Source organism: Thermobia domestica, chromosome 18, assembly GCF_964235325.1.
Source record: "Thermobia domestica chromosome 18, izTheDome1.hap1.1, whole genome shotgun sequence".
Taxonomy (NCBI): domain Eukaryota; kingdom Metazoa; phylum Arthropoda; class Insecta; order Zygentoma; family Lepismatidae; genus Thermobia; species Thermobia domestica.
This window is the reverse complement of record NC_137471.1, coordinates 103,287,502-103,309,751: the sequence shown is the minus strand read 5'-3', so window position 1 is coordinate 103,309,751 and position 22,250 is coordinate 103,287,502. Positions and strand designations below refer to the sequence as shown.

At 37.1% G+C, this 22,250-nt stretch overlaps 1 protein-coding gene across 3 annotated transcripts in view; it reads right to left on the bottom strand.

Annotated features, from left to right (window-relative positions):
• Positions 1 to 22,250, bottom strand: part of LOC145676206 (uncharacterized) — a 631,920-nt gene that overhangs the window by 301,221 nt on the left and 308,449 nt on the right. For all 3 annotated transcript variants that reach the window (XM_081747127.1, XM_081747126.1, XM_081747125.1), the window contains one exon: positions 18,006 to 18,167. In XM_081747127.1, the coding sequence (XP_081603253.1) occupies positions 18,006 to 18,167 (162 nt within the window). The remainder of the gene's footprint in view (positions 1 to 18,005; positions 18,168 to 22,250) is intronic.

Sequence of the window (22,250 nt, the reverse complement as noted above, 5' to 3'; positions counted from 1 at the left end):
TTGCATAAACTAATTTAATTCACTAAATTCGATTATTTTATTAATTACTTTATTAACGAAAGAATCATGAACTCTTGAAAACTTATTGGAAGAAAACTTTGATCAGGATTGTACATTCTCAGACACCTGTTGTAAACACATTTTAATTAATTCCTTCTTTACTTTCCGCATACCTTCAAGCATAGCCTGATACTTCCCGATTCGTTGGACTCTTAGGTCATCATTCTTGAGTTGAACAAAACTACGAGGAACACAACAACAAGGGGTATTCGACACACGATCAAGATAGGTACAGCATCATCGGAGACAAACAGATCCCACCATTGGAGGACGACCGACTCCATAAGTCAAGAGTGTACCATTCTGTCGATTCATCGCTGCAGACACCTTTAAGTTTGTTAGCAGAGTAGTGGAATGAAGATGTGGGAAAACATCATTGTAGAGACGCATTACGAAGAGAGTTAGACGCCCCTAGCAGTCCAACAGGATTGAGTTCCAGTTGTTGGCTGTTGCCAGAACATCCAGGTTCCTTCACGGGCAACTCTTCATCGTTCCAGATGACTAGGACGACGCCAGTCTCGATGGATCTATCAGGCTAGTGCTCATCCTTTTATCTTTTAATCATAACCTTTCTCTCTCTCTCACCTTTTCCCTACTAGTCATCTTCAAAATTGAAACATTTGCATTTCATTTAAATTCAATCATAATTTAGTTGTTAAGTACCGTGTTGTGCATCAGTTCCATCCCCTATTGCTACATTATTCTATGAGTATTTTTATAGATTATTCTGAGCTACAACTGATGGCACAGCACCAGCAAACTAGTATCGTACTAGAAAAAAATGTTTTTGTTTTCAACTTTGTCCTCAGCAAATACAATTTTAAGTTTGTGTCCTGGAATTTCAGTGAAACAAGTCACGGAAAAAGTGCTGCAGATGGTGTTGATGGGGCAGTTGAAAGACAAGTTGACATATTAGTTTCGCCTGGACACGACTTAACTGATGCAAAAGCAAAGTTCAATATGTTAAATAGGTCTGAACTTCAAACATTAAGTTCTTTTACATTGATACTTCTGCAATTTCGGCTGTTGATTCCTTAATACCTAACAACTTGCCAAAAATACCAGATTTGATGAAAGTGCACTAAGCAGTCTCAGAGAGGAAGGGTTTTTTGAATGTAAGAATTCTTTCCTGTTTCTGTAACAGATCAACAGTGTGCAATTGCTTCAGGCCCAAAAAAGTGGACATGACAAATCTGTAAAAGTTGTATTGTCAGAAAAATCGACATGAATAGTTTATGAATATTGTTAGAAATGAAGATTATTTGAATGCGGGAATATTTTCGTTTTTTAAAAGAGATCAGCAATATAAAGAATAACATAAGTACACAATTATCTTTTCTGTTGATTTGAAACAATTGCATAGTGTTCATCTGTTTTATCAGCAGCAAATTATGTCTTTTTAGTCTTTTATGCGAACTGTATTATTCTCAAACTGATGGCATTATTCACACACTGTATTATTGTGTGTTTTATTATTGTATAATCATTCTATTGTATTGTGTTATTACACTATCAAGAAGAACTTACTGTGTAGAGTATTAGTATCCATACTGGTTTTGTGCAGAAATGCCATAAAACACAAATAAAATTTACTACAATATCTTTATATTTTCTTAGAAGAGTAAAAAATGTTTGGCTAGTTAACAAGTATACAATATGAGCTCCAAATTTTAGTAGTGGGGTACACCATTTTTGCACCAGACCACTGATATAGAACAATTATGTTAATGCGTTAGTTTATTCTGTCAAATATATTCCAATAATTGCATCCTGTGTATCATAAGTCATTTCCATTACATTTTTGTCGTTACCGTCAAGATAATATATTTTTTGTTTCAATGAAGTACTAAAAATACTTTTATAATTTTATTGTAAAATATTTTTATACCTCCATTTGTCAATTTGTAACGTACTTAATACTGCCTTTTAAACAGGGAAAATACAGAATAAAACGAAAATTTGGAAACGTATTACGGTAATGACAAATTAATCTAACGCGTTCGGAAACTTTGTCACGTACCTCAGAAAATATAAACGTTCCTGCGCTGCCGTGCACAAGGTGACATTGCCACTTTATATGTAGGGTATATTTACGAAAAACAACACTAAACCCCCAATTTTTTCAGATTTTGCACCTTCAAACTCGCCTCTAATCGTGAAACGGCCCTTCAACAAAAGGATTCACCAGGAACAGACACTTAGCATTTCCAGGATATTTCCTCATTCACACCAGAGGTGCCTAAAGGCATTTAAAAAATTCCAATTCAATTCAAATGTACTGGTATTTATTGGTGCAACCCCTAAGAAAATCCTGGATCCGACCCTATATATATAATACTTGTGTGTGGGCCTTTTGAGATGAGTTTCTCGCTACGCCACTGATGTGTATTTGATTTATAAACAAACATTGCTTGCAAGCAAATGAAATGTCTTTCCTGCTTCCCTGGTGGCCAGTGTATGTGTAACTTTGGTGTATGTAGTACCGGGTTCGATCCTTGGTGGGAAGTGAGCTCGAGCTTCAATGACATTGGTCAGTAGAAGTCAGTTGTAAAATAGACACATCTGGTGACTACTGGCAGTGAGCTCCTTCATGGCTAAGCGCTTAGCGTACGCGCCTTTGGCCAGGGAGACCCGGGTTCGATTCCCGGCGTGAGTTCATGTGGTTCGGATTCCACGTTAATCAGAGGTTCCGTCTCATAAAGTCTCGTCTCATAAGGTGTTTAGTGAATCTTAAATATGAGGGAAAAGAAAGGAGACTGAAAAACCTGGAATTTATTTACTAGTATAATGGAGATTCTTTTTAAGCCCTCCTTAGATTCCTTGTCGCGAAGGATGTGTAAACACTACTCAAGGGTAACTCGAAGACCATCAGAATTGAAGAAGAAATACAGGTACAAAAGGTAACCGAGAAAGAAATCATAGAAATGGTACTCATCATAACGAAAATATGTATACTTACACAAAAATGTTCTGCAGAATTTCAACACGTTCCATATCGCTAAAATCAAGGAAGAAAACACCTTGGGTCCAAGAGAAAACTGGTATTTGTTGGAACCAGTTTTATCTTAAGAATCTCAAGCAGTTACGTCATAGGTGGGTATTTCGAGTAACGCTAATCCCTTGGTGACTAACTACAATACCAAAATGCAGAATGTTTCAGTGAGTAAGGCTATTCAGACTAACGTTATTTAGAGCGTACCATTTTAAAAGTTACACTGACTAATAACGTTTTTAACTAGGTGCAGAAATGGATTACAAAATAGTAACCGTAACAGATAACGAATTGTAAATATTGCACATTTCGTTAAGTTATCCACCCTTGCTCATCAGCCCCTATCAAGCTGCACTCAATCCTACGTATAATATGCAAGCAGCACTATCCAAACTGCGAGATATTATTTTTCATATTACCAGTTTAAACGTCTCCCAGCTATGCAGTCTCACTTGACTTTCGGAAAGCATTTGAAAGTATGACCCATCAATATACCTCTGCGGAACTTAAAGCATATGCATTTGCTCCATCTTTCATCAGTCTCATTACTACGTTATACAAAAATACATTCTCCAAAATTCATTTAAATGGCTATAGACCTCAAACGTGGTATACGACAAGGTTGTGCACTTTTGGTGTATTTGTTCAGTCTCGGATTTTACCCCCTACTACAAACATTGAAACGATCAAGATCCATTATTACGTGATTTTCACAAGCCTCATGTCCAAGCATATGCAGATGATATTACACTGCTTTGTACCGAATTTTCTCATCTTCAGAAAGCAATGAAAAATGTTGAACGGTATTCCTTGCTCAGTGGACAAATGCTCAATACACATAAATCTAAACAATTATTGTTTCAAAAATTCTTGGTATTACATTCACAAATGATGCCAAGAATTAACAGCAGTATATATGGAACCCGATCATAACCCAAATGCGTATACAAAGTCAAGCAGATAAACCACGCGTACTTCCCTTGTATCAACGGGTGTGGTATGCTAACACTTACCTTCGCTCCAAACTTTGGTATGTGGCACAAATTTTTCGTTTAACAAAAATGTATGCCAAGAAAATAGACTCCCTAATTGGGTGGTTTCTATAGAAAGGATGCTTTTTCCGAGTACGATGGCCGGTTCAGTCTCGCCCATATGCTCACGGTGGTCTCAATTTGATTAATATGCGACAGAAAGCTAAAGCACTACTGTTAAAAACATACATGTACAGTCTTTAAATGCCCATTCACACACTGCACAGTGGTTAACGTGCTGGGCAGCCAGCCTTAATGGAAATAACCCCCCTACCTTACGCCATGAAAATCATTGTTCATCCTATCTTCGTGACCTCATCTTAACCTGGGCGTATTTGTCCACCTTGGCCCTAGAACTGGCCGGCAATACACACATTTTATACAACATACTCCAACAACAGCACGACAATTCAGGAACTGCTACTATCATCATGCACCATCTACACCACAACTAGCCCGCGATTTGGCAGAATTTGAATTATCCTCTCCTAACCAGTAAAGTGAAAAGTCTGTGGTACCAAACAATTCATAATCTGATTCCCACCAATAAACGTTTATACGTTATTAATCGGAGTACTACTGACTTATGTCTTATTTGTAGACACAGAGATACCTTGCACCATCACCTTTCGGAATATTTAGATGCTGGACCAATTTGGAACCAACTTATTGCATGGCTGGCACTCATCTGCCGTAAACCTAAACAGTATTTTACGGCGAACATTTTTCTTTTCCCTGAATATAAATAGTTTCCGCCAACTCGGAACACAACCGTCACATGGCTCCTTAGTACAAATCTCTACTACTTGCTTCACACTAGAACTCACTGCACAGTAATTGAATATTTTGATAATTCGCAACGTTCCCGGTGGAAACTAAGGTGTCGGGTGGAGGAAAACAAATATTTCGCGAACTTTTTACATGTCATATTTGATTAGTAGAGCCCTTTTTTTGTTTTTTGTTTCTTTCCTTTTTTCTTGCCTAGTAGTGTGAATTTACAACTACAATGTCTTGACACTTTGTATTTCTATATAATTCTCATGTATAGACTTCAGATTCATATCTATGTACTGCTTTAACACATAGTTCTTATGTAGTATTGTAACCTAGACTTTGTATTTTAAGAACATCATGAATAAATAAATAAAAAATGGGTCAAGGCGCTTGACTAGCAATCTGGAGATTCTTGGTTCGAATCTACGTCTGGTATTTTTTACTTTAGGATTTTTGATGGCGATTGATCGACGATGACATACGTTTTATTATATTGAAATACTTGAATTCTCGGATGTTTCAATACCTGAACTATCAAATCTTCAGAAATAATAATAGTAATATAATAAAATAATAATAATTTTTATTATCTCGCAGAAGATTAAAAGTTCAGGTTACATTCAGGAAGTTAGAATGTTCAGGAAGATTAAAAGGAATAAATTATCGCTCAGGTCATACCATTACAAGCAGAAATGTGACATTTGGAAAGAATATTTCGATTTTGTTTAATGTTGCCCACGAGAAGAGAAATTTCTCATCTCGTTTCTAAAACAAAGTAACATGAAAATTAACATTTAACATTCGAGACAGGACCTAGCTAAATCAAATTATCGTCTGGCTTTGGATATGAGAATCGAGACGAGACGAAAAGCATCGTAAACATTTCTCGTCTTGTCTAAATTCTCGAAATAATGTATGTCCATTCGTTAAGTAACAATTGCTATGTAGACTGAATCTTATAGGCTATTTTGTTACTTTGTATTTCAGAGCTCATTGAATTATGGTCTGTGTAGGTATTTCTGTAGCAAAGCTTTTATAATTATCTCTACATATCGTAAAAATTAGTTTATTATATGCCTTACTGTTGAGTGATACTCAGTTATTTTTATTATAGTTATTTTTCTTAAAACATGAAGTAGAATACTTTCTACATGAAACTTTTGTGGAACGCTTTAGTTTAAAATTTGAGTAGTTCAGAGGTTTGTGTTGAAAGTACAGACTTTTAACTAAGTCTTGCCAAATTTTAGGGCAACTTTAAAACTTTTAATGTCATTATTATTATTATTATTATTATTATTATTATTATTATTATTATTATTATTATTATTAGTGAAGTATTGTGAATTTAATGGTTCGGCCTGTTCCACCTAGCTCCTGCCTTGTAGGCATTATGCTGGACAAACACCGTGTGTGTAGGTTTTCTCCACGTTCCGCTTGCTCCCACTTTCTTTATTCCAAAATTTCTTTCATTCTCATCATCGACGTCTCCTGTTGCTTAGCCGGCATAACCATTACTTAAAAGAAAAATTTTCTTAAGGCGCTTGTGAGCTCAGTAGCTCAACTTTCTACATGAAATTTGCCCGGAAATATTCCGCTTAACATTTAGCTAGTTGTAGGGACGTATGCAGTTTATGTCCTCATGATCCTGACGCTTCTCTCCATCCCAATAATGTTGTAACTTTTTCCTAACGCTAGGGGCGATTTTACAGATTTTAATACAATCTGTCCTCATGCGGAACTTATCTTCTAAATTATTATTATTATTATTATTATTATTATTATTATTATTATTATTATTATTATTATTATTATTATTATTATTATTATTATTGGATATTTGAGATCTCAATATTAAGTCCTACTAAAATGCAAATAAGCATACTGAAGTTAAGAAAAATGAAAAGAAATTTTTGGTCACTCTATAAGGATGAATTGCCTTATAAAAGATACTTTGGATGGAAAAGAAGGGGAAATAGGTGTCACCTCCTGGAAAATACCACAATAGAACCTTCGGATGTCTTAACAGAAACTAAGTAGAATTTATCTTCATCATGGAACATAGTAACGCTTTTTCTTTGGGTAAAGGACTTTGGATTATGTATGCGTTATATTTTTTATCAAAATATGCGTACACATATAAAAAAAGAAAATACCTATTTCCAAATTTTGGTTGAACAGATGTATGGAACGTGTTCGAAATGGCAAACTAAAATATTATTATTTCGGGTAAGAGTGGGAGAACTTAGAAACAATTCCACAATGAAACAGTAATATTTCAGACACATTTCTGACATACTTTATGTATTCATGAATTGTTTGCTAAACACGCTAATTTTTCAGAGAGTACGAATCGAGATTGTAGACTGTGACGTCGTGTTGTCAATATTTCCCCTTTGAAAGGAGTCGTTTCAACTCTAACTTGTAAGAACGAGTGATATTGACTATTTTTCATGTTAATATACGTCACAAATTTCAACATTGTAAGTGATAATTTTTCCTTAATTTCCTCATAGGGAATCGATCCGCGGACCCCTAAATTACGAAACGAGTGCTCAAGCCACTATCATAAGACTGCTGTGTTAAGTAACCTTTGGGGTACTTATAGTACAATTTGCGCCATAAGGGTATTTCATGGTTGCGTTATAACTCTCCTATTTGAGCTTTTTCGTCCGTTTTTTTTTTTTTTTTTTTTGTTTTTCAAGTCCAGAGGCATTGTAGAAGACCTTACGTATGGTTTCACACCTTCCTGCATCGAGACAAAAGAGGTGATGACGTCATAATTCTAATGTAAATATTTTCTTTTAATATTGCGGGGCCAACCTATGTTCATTATTTTTGGCGGGCTTGTTTTTGCACGTAGAAGATTGAAATTTTGCACAAACATTTAGTCCACCGAGTAGTATTTACCAGATTTTTTTCAGATTTCTGCGTTAAAACAGGGGGGATCCAGAGGGGCAAAAATTGAAAAAAGGGATATTTTAACCAAAAAATCCATTTCTTCGTAATTTTCCCGCCTTATATACATGATGGAGTCAAGTGAATGGTACTGCCTGAAAGGCAGTTCCCTTCTGAAGAGAATGATGTGCGACACATGACCCTAGGGTAATAAGAGAAGTGTCAGGGAATTTTTATCAAAATATACTTCTGTATAGGGTAATTTTGGACATTTTCGGTATTATTTTTTGCGGGCTTATTTTTGCACCTAGAAGATTGAAATTGTGCAAAAACATTCAGTCCACCGAGGAGTATTTACGAGATTTTTTTGTACTTCTGTGTTAAAACAGGGGGGTACAGAGGGGTAAACGTTGAAAAAGGGAAATTTTTACCAAAAAATCCCTTTCACGGGATTTCCCCGCCTTAGATACATGATAGAGACAAGTGAATAATACCGCCTAACAGGCAGTTCTATTCTGAAGAGAATGATGTGCAAAGCATGATCCTAGGGTAATTAGGGATGTCTCATGGAATGTTTAAAAATTTCGCTCTGTATACGGGAATATGGGACATTGTCGGTATATATTTTTTTGGCGACCGTTCCAGAGGGGCCCAAATTGTGAAATTTTTTCCCTCGAAATTTTCCCTTTGACATCACTTTTCCCTCTCCTGGTATATGGTATGGGCATGCAAGTGGTACCATTTGAAAGCCAGCTCCATTCTGAAGAGAATGAGGTATGAAAAATAGTGACGATGCAGTAGCTTCTTGACTGAAAGTCTAAAAAATAGCCCAAAACCCCGGTTCCGGAAAGGGGTAAAAGTATAATGTACATACATTAGCGTATGCAAATATATTTAAATCATGTTATGCATATAATTTAATATTTTGTGCCTATTTACATATTTTACATGTATTTTCCGTTTAATCATTTGCATTTAGTATAGGAGAAGTAAAGGATTAGTTGTGGGAGTAATTGTGTATAGTTTATTTCATTTTTGTGTTTATGATTATTATTTTAATTTTTATTATTATTATTATTATTATTATTATTATTATTATTATTATGTGTGTTATGTCAATGTCATGGGAAGGATTAGAAAAAGGAAGAATCTTAAATAAAGCATATCGATTTAGAATAAAATATGAGCAGAAGGCAATGCTTTGGGAAATCTTAGGAAGTTGGAACATAGATCGCATGAACCCAGCAGAGAAAAAAAGGGAGAAAAGTTGGGAGATTCTTTGTCTGAAGGCAAAGAACACCCAGGAGTTAGATGCAGCTGGTACATAGTTGCTAACTCCATTTTCAAGAAAGAAGAGAATATGGCTGAAACTTCAGTATCCATAAACCTATGAAAGATATGGATGAAAAGAATACTATGGTTAGATGCGGTGAGATCTGGAGACACCGAGTCGAGAGCAGTCACTATTTAGGTTTGCTTGCTGGAGTTCGTAAGTACATGCGAGATTTCGTTTACAAAAAGGTGTGAAAATTTTGGAAGTTGACCAGAAGTAACACATTTTGAGCATATAGCGTCGCTTCCAACGGAAATTCCGCCAGCTCGAGTCTAACCTAGAAATTCGCAGCCTCCCCTCACCTCACCGGAGCAAAACCGAGGAAAGGAGCATTCCATGTAGAATCCTTCAACCCTGTAGATAATTTTACTTCCACAAGTAATTCTTTCAATATTGTAAAGATTTTCTTGATGTTTCGTTACTGTAGAATATAAGTTAGGTTAGTCGCTGTATGGTATTATTTTATTATCGTATCAAGAAAGGCTTATTTCAGTACAGGACGACAAGTCCGGCAGTAATACATGAGGGGAATGCATGATAAATGTAAGAGCGTAAACATCGCTGTCATGGCAGTCGACATCCTGGAGAGAAAATTAGCACTGATGATTGAGAAAATGTATAATTTCTATGTTTTAGGATATGACAGCATGTCATACTTTTAAGTGAGCTGTCTTAGTGTATATAAATGTTTATTTTAGTGTGTGGTGTGTTGACAAACATTTTGATTTGCCAAAAACAATGAAAATATGACAACTTCACTATAGCAACCCCTCACACAGGTGAACTGTTGCAGAGAAATCCCGCTAGACGGCAGCACAGTCGGAACTGCATGAGAGCAAAGGGTTCTCTCAGCCAGAAAATAGATAATTTTTGTGTGAAAACTTAGAATACACGTTTAACAAGAACGTCATAAGTGTAGTGCTACGTGTCATTTGAAAGCTTGATATTTCAGCTATACAGTGGAAACATCAGTTTGTGATTATCAATAACCAATTTTGAATAATTAAGATGAGAAGCAGTGAAAGTGCAAATTAAGGTGAGAGGGGACAATGACCTCTAGAGGCAACCCTTTTCATCCCCGCTTCACCCCCGTCATAAGATTCGCAAAAGCTGGAAAGCTATTCCAGCCTTTTGAGTAGAAGGTGGGTTTGTTAAAAACACGGAGGCTGAGGGAAGCAAGGCAATTCTGTTCTTGTCGTGATAGCTGAACGTACACTCTTCACGTACAGAGGAATTCGTGGTTCTTGTCATAGTAGCGTAGAGTGCTATCTACGAACATTGAATTTTATCCTAGTAAGCACTTATATTAGTGATGTGCGCGAACATTCTGTGTATATAAACTATAGCCATATATATCAAATATTTATCTTAGTTATTATATTCAACGTAGAAATATATATATGTATAGAAATATATATATAAAAACTTTTGTTAGCAATCCTGCGCAGCGAAACTCGCATATCTGTCCGTAAAGTACAGCACAGCGGTTTGCGAACATTGTGAAATATGAGCAGGCTAAAATAATTTGTCAATCTGAACTCTATAGTAGAAACAGTGTCATCTTCCCTTTACTATTAGGGTGATGAAGTTAGATAGTCATTCATTCGCCACCTAACAGGCTGGATCGCGTTAGGTTAGGCGAAACAACCTGTGCCTAGAACTTATTCCACTGCAGGCACAAGATAGGGGAATCGTAAATTGTTCCCTGAATATTCGACCGAAGGCGAACCAGGAGGGTAGCAGAGTATTGTCATGTTTAAGAGGAAGATAAACGTGACCTCCGTGGGACCTACGTTTTTTTTAAATGGGAAGATAGCAGAGCCAACCCGCAAGAATCAAGAGGAAGACCAGGAGACACCCAGAACAAGAGGAGGACCACTGGAGATGTGTCGAATCGTGCACGAACATTTAATATAAAATAAATCAGGCCTTAAAGAAAAAATAAGCATTTCGGCGAAACCGATCTTGAAATTTCGAAAAATTAATATTTTTTTCATTGTTGTAAAGTCACTGTGTATAGTGTTTTTGCGTGTGTTATTACTCCTCATTAAAAGTTTATCCAATGAAATCCGTGTGCACATCATTCTCCACAGGAAGTCTTACAAGGTATGTGATCAGTGTGATATCATGTTTTTCCTTTCAGCTGTCCTGGAGTTGTCAATGTCCGGTACAATACGGTGCCTCAACAACCAAGGGTTGTAGTGTGAGTGAGAATTAATATTGTCTCTAACCACCTGAAGAAACACGTAGACCTGTAAAGTAGAGTCTATCTTTTGATTTGAAATCCTTTTCTAAATTATATTCTTTTGTTCAGTGTAATCACTTTATCTTTATAAATTATATATTTTGCTCTACAAACATTTAATTTTAAAGCTCTACCGACTTTGCTAGTTATTTGCATATTATTATCGATATCATTAGCATTTAAAGTTTTACATATTTAAATTTATTCAAATTTTTATTTAATTTACATAATAATTAATTCATTCTCCACTCTACGGCCCTTTCCCCTTTACAAGAGCCAAAACACGCGTCTATGTAGCAAATTGCACACATTTTGGATTCCGTTATTTTATTAACGATGAAACACTGATTTCGGTCATGATAAAATACTATAGTCCAGAAAATTCAAATTTAAATTAAAAAGACTTACAAACACGGAAGAACATGAAGGGGAAAGTGGTCCTAAGAGTAATTCGAATCCTTAACCTGGAGCCTCAGACCACTCTGTTTTCTGATTCACCGAAAGTATCTCCGTAACTTATCTCTATTATATACGGTTATTCTCGCTTTCACAGTTATTTCCAGTAACCTCGAATGACAGGGACACGAACACAGATGCATCAATGACGTTTAATATTTCAAAGACTCTCCCACCGGGAATCGAATCTGAGACCCCGCCTACTAAACTATCTGATGGCTGGGGTACCTGATTCGTTCCCAAGGCAAATAAGCTTGAGACAACATCGTGCTGGTGGGTTTTCTCGGGACACTCCCACTTTTCTCATTCCACCAATTCGTACAAAATAATTCACTTGGTTTAATCATAGTCTTCCTCAACCTAAGAGGCATTAACCTGGTACATTAAACGTAAAGATTACATTTTCAAGCTGTTAACGCAAACCAATCCGAACCGAAAAACAGTTATATTTTCTACTGCTCATTAGCGTGTTTTCACAAAAAATATATAGAGATAAAAACATGGGGTGTCATAATTCCATTCAAAAGTGACACATCAGACTTATAATACCTTAACCTAAAACAAAACCATTACATATCGTTTGGAACTTTCCCAAACTTTAACGGATATTCTGAAAAGTGACAATATAGTGTCTGTTTTCAAACTAAACAACCAAATTACGGTTCGTTTTCTAAAATGAACGGACACATTATGTTTCAAGCTTAAGCCGAACTCAAACCAGTTAACCGAGTCGTGTCAATGAAAACTTGACCCACGACCCATACCCACCGTGAACCAAACTGACGCATGACCCACCACCCACGGCGACCCACTCTAACCCACCAACCACCATGAACCACTGACCCACCAAAATGCATTGTCATCAACTCTGAGACATGATCCACGACTTCTTCTGTACCGACTAAAGAGTTTACATTTATAATAAAACCCGGTTGTGAAATTCTAACTAATCGGAGTTTGAATTTCTACGCTCAACCACCGCTCTGTTAGTATAACAATGGATTTGCCCTTTACGATATAAATGGTAAAGTGTTTGTCTTGGGTAAAATTCGATGAGTTTCAAATTATCATGATCTAATTATTTCTTTGTTGAATTATATATACTTTTCAGTGGGAAAACGGATGAAATTTTTAGTCCCAAATCAAAGTAATAGACCAGCGTACAGAAACTTACATTACAAATTTTATGTCTATTTTTCTCACAACTTTATGGGTTGATTACCCTGTGCTCTAAGCGCTCCATATAATAATCATGCTTCAGCAATTATTATAGTAGAAAGCGCATGGTAACCGTATATGGATATATGATTCGAAGCACTGTATTGTTTGTTTCTCAACTACGAGTAATATCGATCGTTTTCGATTAGTTTTACAAACTAACCCACTATCAATTTACCATATATGGAAAGTGCCGTCCCTTCCCGTAAAGGAGAGTTTTAAAAAGTGTTAGAAGACGTTCTGTTCATTTTCAATAAAGCGTTAATACATTGAATTTCAGCTCCGTAAGTTGAACGGCTTGTGAGATACTCAATTTTTTCGCAAAAATTCGTATCCCCACTATCCCTAAGGAAATTATAATGAAAGCAATATGGTAACATCCCGGTTTGGATTAAGGCGTAGCTATATACCCAACTTTATTGCATTTGAGTCCGATTTGGCCGTTATGATTAGGTCACATAGTTACATTGAATTTTTATATAATTTATATATTACAGTGATTCAAAAATGTATTTTCCAGTAGTTAGCTCCTCTAAAAACTCACAAACTGTGTGTCTCGAAAGCCAAGTAGTAAAAAAGTATAAGTCCTATTGCTCTTATTACAATTACAAATATCAATATCCAAAAATTCTTCAAGTTTTATTTTTTCACTTAGAGATACTCATCTCAGGTAAGTAAACAGGAACAAATGAAAAAGGGAAATGGTAAAACGTAAACAAATTCCCCTGTCTTTAGTAGCATATTTTAAAATCACGGTCGACCCTACTCATAGGAGCTATATACGCGGTTCTGTTTAGTTGGAGTTATCAGTTTCTCGTCACGTACCATAAATATAGCATAAATCAACTGGCTGTTACTGGTGGCCTTTCTGGCCGAGTGTACTGGCGCAATAAGCTAGTAATTATAATTGCTTTTGGTGTGGGTTCAAACCCGGACCAAGGAATTTTTTATATAAAAATTATTAGTCAAAAATATGATTTACTTACCTTACGTGTCCAGTTTTGCTATACGATTCCACTGTATAAGTAGTAGTAGAAGGAGGAGGAGGAGGAATGGGTTAGAAGCCCTGCGGGGCTCGTTTTGTTCCACCTTGACTGCCATGTTACAAATTCAACCTCAACTGCTTCTTCAATGTTCTTCTTCAATTCCAACAAAGTGAACATTTTCTTTTATTACTACTATACGCGTAATACACAATACATGCACCAGAAGGTTTGGACAATCGCAAACTGCAACCACTCAGAAAAGTGTTTTAGTTTCTGTGCCTAGGGTTGAGAGTGAAGAAAAAGATGCTCTTCAGAAGATGCTGTCTACAATACAGTGAGCAGAATTGGTCGGTGGGTCAGAGTAGATCATGGTGGTTGGTGGGTCGCAATGGGTCATGGTGGGTGATGGGTCGCTGTGGGTCATGGTGGGTCACGGTGAGTGATGGGTCGCAGTGGGCCATATGCTATTAACCTACGACCCACTGAGAAAACTCGACCCACTGACCCACTCCAACTATCGTAATACCTAGATTGTAGTTGATGTTACTATTGTCTCGTGAAATCAACTACCATTATATATAGGTAGTTTAAATTTGGAAATAATACCCCTATAGTCCGTCATTACCTTCCATATACATATATAGGGTGTTAATGAACTAGACCGACAAATTGTTAGAGGTGGTTCCTCACATCAAAGTAAGTCAAAAAGTAACCTGTGGGAAAAATTGCATAGTTTCAGAGTTATGGCTGTACAAAATCGCGAAGAAAAACAATTTTATGAAACCGTATTTTGAATTCGAGAAATCGTGGAGTGGCGGTTCTTATTAGCATAAAGGAAGTCGTGCATAGACAATCCAAAAATGCATATTTCATTAATGTTTAATGGGTGTGATGAATATTCCCTGCAGCGTGAAATTCCCAGACATGCCATCAACCAATTTTGAGGTATGCTCTGACTTTATGAATAGTCCAAAGTAGACAAACGATATGCCTTGGCAGCCGTAACACGGAATCCTTTGGAGCGAAGCCGGAAGTGTTAACAATCGTCAACAGCACGGTCTCTCGTACTCGGAAAAAAGCATGCTGCGATTTTTTTCCTTCACGCTTATAAGTGAAGAAAACGTTACATATAGTGTTACGAAATACATCGCGTCACACACTATTCCGAACACAAAAAACATGGAACTGCAAGTTCCTAACACTTAAGGATTCCGCCGAAGCACTGGATGTCGATTGTTGTCAAGGCTTATCTCCTGCCTACTTTGGATCCTCCTTTAAAATCAAAGTATATCTGTAAACTCTATTGAGAAGATATTACAGAATTATACCCTGCACGAAATACTCTGCACACCCATTGAAAATTGATGTAATATATATTTTTGGATTGCGTATGCGTGACTTCCTTTACGCTGATAAGGACCACCATCAACAGTTTCTGTAATTCGAATTAAGGCCTGTTGAAATTTAGCTTTTTCGCGATTTTGAACAGCCTCAGCTCTGAAACTATGCACTTTTCGCCCATAGGTCCATATGAACATTTTCTCTTATTTTGATGTGAGGAAACATCTCTTACAATTTGCCGATGTAGTTCATTTATATATATATATATAGGGTGTCACAAAACAACAAAGACAAATTTGCAGGGTGATTCTTGACACCAATATAACACAAAACGTATAGACCAACCAGGATGCACAAATGCTTCCTTTCGAAGTTATAAGCTGCCGAAAACATGAAAAAATGAACTTTAAAAGGCCCATAGCTCCAAAATTATGGGATACCTTTCAGACACATTTACGGGGGTGTCCCGAGAAAATCCACGAGCACGATGGGCTCACCTCACGCTTTCTTACCTTGATTTGGGACTTTAAAAATTTCATCCGTTTTTCCACTGAAAAGTATCGATAATTAAATAAGGAAATATTAGAACGTAGTAACTTAATTGAAATTCATCGTAATTTTACCCATGACAAACACTTTACCATTTTATATCGTAAAGGGCAGATCCATCGTTCTTGTAACACAGCGGTGCTTGAGCGATTGACCGTAGAAATTCAAACTCTGATTAGTTAGAATTTCACAATCGGGTTTTATTACAAGTGTAAACTCCTTATTCGGTAGAGAAGAGGCCCTGGGTCAAGTGTCAGAGTTGATGACAATGTATTTTGTTGGACCAGTGGTTCATGGTGGGTGGTGGGTCGGTGTGGTTCATGGTGGGGGGTGGGACAGAGTGTGTCCCGGTGGGTGGACGGTCATGGGTCAGATTGGTTCACGGTGGGTGTTGGGTCATGGTAGATCACAATGGGTGGTGAGTCAATCGGTCGTGGGTCACGGTGGGTGGTGGGTCGTGGGTCCAGTTTTCATTGACCCACGACTCGGTTAACTGGTTTGGAGTCGGTTTAAACTTGAAACAAAACGTGTCCGTTTATTTCAGAAAACGAACCGTAATTTGGTTGTTTTGTTTGAAAACAGACAGTATATTTCCACTTTTCAGAATATCCGTATATGTTTTCGAAAAGTTCCAAACAATATGTAATGGTTTCGTTTTAGATTAAGGTATAATGAGTCTGCTGTTTCACTTTTGAATGGAATTATGATACCCCATATTTTTTCTCTATATATTTTAGTCAAAACACGTTAATGAGCAATAGAAAATATAACTTTTTCGGTTCGGATTGGTTTGGGTTAACAGCTGGAAAATGTAATCTTTAAGTTTAATGTTACAGGTTTATGACTGTTAGGTTAAGGAAGACTGTGATTAAACCAAGTGAATTATGATGTAAGAATTAGTGGAATTAGAAAGTGGGAGTGTCCCGAGAAAACCCACCAGCACGATGTTGTCTCAAGCTTATTTGCCTTGGGAACGAATCAGGTACCCCAGCCATCAGATAGTTTAGTAGGCGGGGTCTCAGTTTCGATTCCCGGTGGGAGAGTCTTTGAAATATTAAATGTCTTCGATGTATCTGTGTTCGTGTCCCTGTCATTCGAGGTTACTGGAAATAACTGTAAAACGAGAATAACCGTATATAATAGAGATAAGTTACGGAGATACTTTCGGTGAATCAGAAAACAGAGTGGTCTGAGGCTCCAGGTTAAGGATTCGAATTACTCTTAGGACCACTTTCCCCTTCATGTTCTTCCGTGTTTGTAAGTCTTCTTAATTTAAATTTGAATTCTCTGGACTATAGAGAATTCTAAATTTGAATTCTCTGGAAAGGCTCTCCGAATTTTTGTGTGTGATGGAAAAACATATGTTCACTGTATTTCCTTTTGCAATGATGCCACGTTTTAGATCCTCTGTTTCGTTTCACCGCCAGTAAGGAGAGGTACCAACTTATGAGATTGTCACGAAGGAAGAGTGTAATGATTACATGGGGAAACTGCATGAATTATTATTAGATTTATGATTATAAATACTTAGTGATTCCAAAAAGTTATCAATGGGCTGGAAAGGACGTGATAGCTATATCTTTCTGTCTCTGGGACTGACGATCTAATCTGAATCTGTAAATGAATTGGGAGCATGAATACCCAAGGTATGTTTTCGCTTGCAGAGAGACATACTTTTGGTGTAGTGCAATATGACGTGTCATAAACATATGGGCACGGTTGAACAATCTTACATTGCGAGTAGGTTTCCTCGCAGTTGCAGATCTACAATGAATATGGGATTCTCTAGCGAAGATAAATATTTAGGACCTCTAAGAGTGTTTTCCTGCTCATCAATTGCTTGAGTGAATGGCTAGTCATGGTGATTATACAGACTATTAAAAGAGTACTGTATGATATTCATTAAATTTTTTGAATAGCATATTTGAGATGCACCATTTTATGCACCATTTTATGTTCACTAATATTCTCATCGCCCATGCTCTCTTCGTGGAGCAAGTTCGGACCAGATTGATGAATTCTTATTTGGAACTTTCAAACGTATTTTTGACAGTGATTTAAAACTAATTTTAAAACACTAGATTCTTTTCTAGAAGCTCACTTCAGAAAACATTGATTTTCTTACCTTGTTTGCTGTATACAGCTAATCGTTTTATACGAATAGGAAACAATCCTCTTGAGAAAATGTTCAACACCAAGGCAGATGTTGTAAAAGATTTTTTCATATATAATACAAATGTAGTATCTTCATTTATCGTTAAATAGTCTTGTCGTATGATTGCTACATCTGTAAATAGAAAGTATTCAGTTAACATTCTTCTTTGCTTTCTTGACAGCTGACTATATGTTGTGTCCTGAAATAATAAAAGTAAAATTTTTGTATATCATGAAATGACAATGATAATGAAAGGCAACGTAAAGAAAAAGCCAAGTCAGTCATATTTGTTTAAATTTATACAAACTTTGTCATATAGATTGTCTAAGCTGGTCGCTGGTTATCAGTGAAGTTATGTCGAGTTTTCAGTTATGTGCCGAATACGTAACATTGTCACGAAACAGAGAATTGGAATTATGCTTTCTAGGATTGAATCTAAATTTTTACAATAGAAACAATAAGATAACTTCATATATACGCTCATTTCCTAATTAATATTGTAGCCAAATGCTTGTTGGATTCAGCTCATTTTCCCACTTTCCTACAAGTTTTAGATCCAAACATTATGCATTTTAGATAGAAACATGCTATATAACAGTTTGATGTGTCATTATAAACTCCTTACCACTCCTTGAAATAACTATGAAAAGATAGGAGGGCAAAACGATGGTATTGCTGAAGTCTCATCTTTTTGTTAGTGTTCTGGTTTCCGAAACAGAAGATGATGTCCGAATACAACCGAATATTATACATCCGAAACGTGGGATGTATAATAACATCTCACTCCATCCCGGATGTTTGAAATGCCAGACCCTCCTGAAGAAATAGACCCATGCATAAAAGTTAATTTTGACATGGTTTTAAAGGCAATTCGTAGTTTCCCCAGTGGTTCTGCGTCAGGAATAGATGGACTGACACCACAACATCTAAAGGACTTAACTTCTAAATCCGCTGGTGATTTAGCATATATTTTACTTAATTCGATCACGAAACTGGTAAATCTAATTTTAAATTGAAAAGTGGATCAGGATGTATGCAAATTTCTTTTTGGAGCTAATTTGTGTGCACTAAAAGAAAAAGATGGTGGAAATAGGTCCATTGCAGTAGGATGTGTTCTCAGAAGATTGTCTTCTAAGTTAGCTGTATCATTAGTTTAGAGCAAATGCAATAGTCATTTACAACCTCATCAGCTCGGCTTCGCAACCAAAAAAGGAAATGAGGCAATCATACATGCTACTACGACTTATATCAAAACCAACGAAAGTACAAACAAGGTGATCTTAAAAATCGATTACAAAAACGCTTTTAACTCGGTCGAAAGGGATTCTATATTGAAAGAAGCGAAGCTGGTTGTACCCGAATTATATCCATATTTGTGGGTAAGCTATGCTAATCCATCCCTATTATTTTATGGAGACAAAACAATTACGTCGCAGGTAGGATGTCAACAGGGTGATTCTACAGGTCCGATGATTTTAGCTTGGCCATCCATCCAATAACTAGTGCGCAGTTTTTCTTCAGAATTAAACTTGTTTTACGTAGATGATGGAGCTTTGGGAGGTTCACCAGAAACGGTAATACAGGACCTAAATACTTTAATCAATGAATCTGAAAAGATAGGTTTACAAGTAAATCCATGCAAGTGTGAATTATTCTTCATATCGGGAAAAGTTGATCCTGTCACTGAAGCCAAGTTTCAGACATTGTTGCCTGGAATACGGATAATACAAATCCATGAGTTGTCATTACTAGGGACGCCACTCCACGAGGATGGCTATGTTCATAAATTTGAAGAACATTTAAATAGTATGAAAATAATAATGGACAAATTGAAACAGTTGCCTGCACATATAGCTTATTTTCTTCTAAAAAACTGTTTAGGCATTCCAAAACTGACGTATTTTCTACGCACCACTCCAACGTGGACCAGGCCATATGTTGTCCTTCAGCTAGACAACTTACTCAAAAGGGGTTTAGAATCAATTATTAATTATACATTAAACGAAAGTCAGTGGAAGCAAGCAAGTTTACACATACGACTAGGTTGTTTAAGCATACGAAAAGTATTTGATTTGAGCTTTCCTGTTTTTTTGTCTTCGTGCCATGGAGCAGTTTCACTCGTCTCCAACATTTTACATAACACAGTTGATGAAGTGAAAATTGCCCATTTGACAAAGGCACTAGAAATATGGAAAGACACTTATAACGAAATTCCAGAGACAAAAGGAATACAAAGGAAATGGGATGACATATTATTGAATCAGATAAGAGAAAAAGAAATAGTTTCAGAAAATCCTATTGATACTGCCCGTCTTAAAGGCTTCAGAAGAAAGAGTACGGAGCATGCTTACAAGCTACACCCTCAAAAACATAGGAACATTTATGGAAAATAATATTTTTCAAATAAATGTAGCCTTACGCCTTGGCATAAATATTTGTCATGAATTCAAGTGTGTATGTCAGAATCAAATGGATGCTAAAGGAGGTGCATTTCGCCAGCCCCCCCACCTTGGAGTTTCGAAACAAAACCTATGCCAATCGTTTGTGCTACGTTTGTGCCGGAATGTACCGCAAAAATTTTCGTTTGTACGACTTCCGGCACGATGTTATAATAGTTTTAAAGTGGGGGGGCTGAGGAAACGGCAGCCCCCCAACTTGGAATTTCGAAACGAAACCTATGGCAATCGTTTGTGCTACGTTTGTGCCGGAATGTACCGCAAAAATTTTCGTTTGTACCACTTCCGGTACGAAGTTATAAGGGTTTTAAAGTGGGGGGCTGGGGAAACGGCAGCCCCCCCACCTAGGAATTTCAAAACAAAACCTATGCCAATCGTTTGTGTTACGTTTGTGCCGGAATGTACCGCAAAAATTTTCGTTTGTACCACTTCCGGTACGAAGTTATAAGGGTTTCAAAGTGGGGGGGATGGAGAAACGGAAGCCTCAAAACTTGGAATTTCGAAACAAAAGGTATGCCAATCGTTTGTGCTACGTTTGTGCCGGAATGTACCGCAAAAATTTTCGTTTGTACCACTTCCGGTACGAAGTTATAAGGGTTTTAAAGTGGGGGGGCTGGAGAAACGGCAGCCCCTCCAACTAGGAATTTCAAAACAAAACCTATGCCAATCGTTTGTGTTACGTTTGTGCCGGAATGTACCGCAAAAATTTTCGTTTGTACCACTTCCGGTACGAAGTTATAAGGGTTTCAAAGTGGGGGGGATGGAGAAACGGAAGCCTCAAAACTTGGAATTTCGAAACAAAACCTATGGCAATCGTTTGTGCTACGTTTGTGCCGGAATGTACCGCAAAAATTTTCGTTTGTACCACTTCCGGTACGAAGTTATAAGGGTTTTAAAGTGGGGGGCTGGAGAAGCGGCAGCCTCCAAACTTGGAATTTCGAAACAAATCCTATGGCAATCGTTTGTGCCGGAATGTACCGCAAAAATTTTTGTCTGTACCACTTCCGGTACGAAGTTATAAGGGTTTTGAAGTGGGGGCTAGGGAAACGGCAGCCTCCAAACTTGGAATTTCGAAACAAAACCTATGCCAATCCTTTGTGCTACGTTTGTGCCGGAATGTACCGTAAACATTTTCGTTTGTACCACTTCCGGTACGAATTTATAAGGGTTTTAAAGTGGGGGGGCTCCAGAAACGGCAGCCTCCAAACTTGGAATTTCGAAACAAAAACAATGCCAATCGTTTGTGCTACGTTTGTGCCGGAATGTACCGCAAAAAAATTCCTTTGTACCACTTCCGGTATGAAGTTATAAGGTTTTAAAATGGGGGGGCTGGAGAAGCGGCAGCCTCAAAACTTGGAATTTCGAAACAAAACCTATGGCAATCGTTTGTGTTACGTTTTTTCCGGAATGTACCGCAAAAATTTTTGTTTGTACCACTTCCGGTACGAAGTTATAAGGGTTTTGAAGTGGGGGGCTGGAGAAGCGGCAGCCTCCAAACTTGGAATTTCGAAACAAAACCTATGGCAATCGTTTGTGCTACGTTTGTGCCGGAATGTACCGCAAAAATTTTTGTTTCTACCACTTCCGGTACGCAGTTATAAGGGTTTTGAAGTGGGGAGCTGGGGAAACGGCAGCCCCCCACCTAGGAATTTCAAAACAAAACCTATGGCAATCGTTTGTGCTACGTTTGTGCCTGAATGTACCGCAAAAACTTTCGTTTGTACCACTTCCGGTACGAAGTTATAAGGGTTTAAATGTG